Source organism: Engraulis encrasicolus, chromosome 13 (genome assembly GCF_034702125.1).
Source record: "Engraulis encrasicolus isolate BLACKSEA-1 chromosome 13, IST_EnEncr_1.0, whole genome shotgun sequence".
Lineage (NCBI taxonomy): Eukaryota > Metazoa > Chordata > Actinopteri > Clupeiformes > Engraulidae > Engraulis > Engraulis encrasicolus.
The window spans coordinates 7,831,924-7,833,145 of record NC_085869.1 but is presented as its reverse complement, the minus strand read 5'-3'; the positions used below and the strand labels follow the sequence as shown (position 1 = coordinate 7,833,145).

Here is a 1,222-nt window from a genome sequence, read left to right as displayed (position 1 = left end):
AGAGGGCCCAGACCACCAACAGCAACAGCAGCAGCTCCTCAGACGTCTCCTCACACTGCTAGCTAGGCCGGGACCTGCGCTAGCACACACACACACACACACACACACACACACACCTGACTAGCTAGGCCGGGACCTGCGCTAGCACACACACACACACACACACACACACACACACACACACACACACACACACACACACACACACACACACACACACACACACACACCTGACTAGCTAGGCCGAGACCAGCGCTAACACACACACACAAACACACACACACACACACACACACACACACACACACACACACACACACACACACACACACACACACACACACACACACACACACACACACACACACACACACACACACCTGACTAGCTAGGCCGGGACCAGCGCTAGCCCTCACACACACACACACACACACAGACGAACCTGACTAGCGCTGAGGGACCCTCCACAAGGCACTCTGATGCCCTGCTATCTGCTATCACCACTCCCCTTTTCCTCTGTTGTTGTTCTTTTCTTTTGGTCTTCTGTTGCGGTGAGGCAGGTGGTGTGGTGTGGTGTGGTGTTTTGTTTTGAGATGTGGGATCAGATGGGTTGATGGGAAGGGAGTGTAAGTGTAGCCACCTTTTCAACCCCTTCTTATCCTTCTTATCCTCCTCCTCCTTCTCCTCCTACTCCTCCAACTCCTCCTCCTCCTCCACCCCCTTCTCCTCCTCCTCCCTCCCAGTCTTGCCCCCTAAATCCCTCCTGCATTTTCCCTGAGAAGTCCTTTCTCCTCTCCTTCTCCTTCTCCTCCTTCTCCTCTTCTTCTTTCTCCTCCTCCACCTCCTTCTCTGTCTTCTCCTACTCCTCTTCCTCCTCTTCCTTCTCCTCCTCCTCCCAGTCTTTCCCTCCTCATCTCAGCTCCATTGGTTCTGTCTTAGTTCTGCAGAGTATCTTCTCCCCACCCTCTCTCCACCGCGACTTTTCCCTTTGACAACCCCTGAAACCCCCCCTCCCCCCCCCCCCCCACATCAACTCCATCACAGCCTTTGTTTAGTTTAGTTTATTTGTTTGTTTGTTTCAGTGTTATAGAGGCCACTGAGGAGTGTATCCTGTTGGTCCAAATGCTTTGCCCCGATTGGTCCTCTGTAACAAGGGGAGGAGACAGGAGATAGGGGTGATTCTGTTTTGTTTTGTTGGGTGGTAGGGTGGTAAGGTGGTAAT

General features: G+C 52.9%; 1 protein-coding gene across 1 annotated transcript in view; it reads left to right on the top strand.

Annotated features, from left to right (window-relative positions):
* Positions 1–812, top strand: part of clasp1a (cytoplasmic linker associated protein 1a) — a 226,502-nt gene extending 225,690 nt beyond the window's left edge. Inside the window, exon 41 of the mRNA XM_063213003.1 lies at positions 1–812. This exon is cut by the window's left edge and continues 25 nt beyond it. Within this exon, the coding sequence (XP_063069073.1) occupies positions 1–62 (62 nt within the window). The 3' untranslated portion in view covers positions 63–812.
* Positions 813–1,222: the final 410 nt, after the last annotated feature.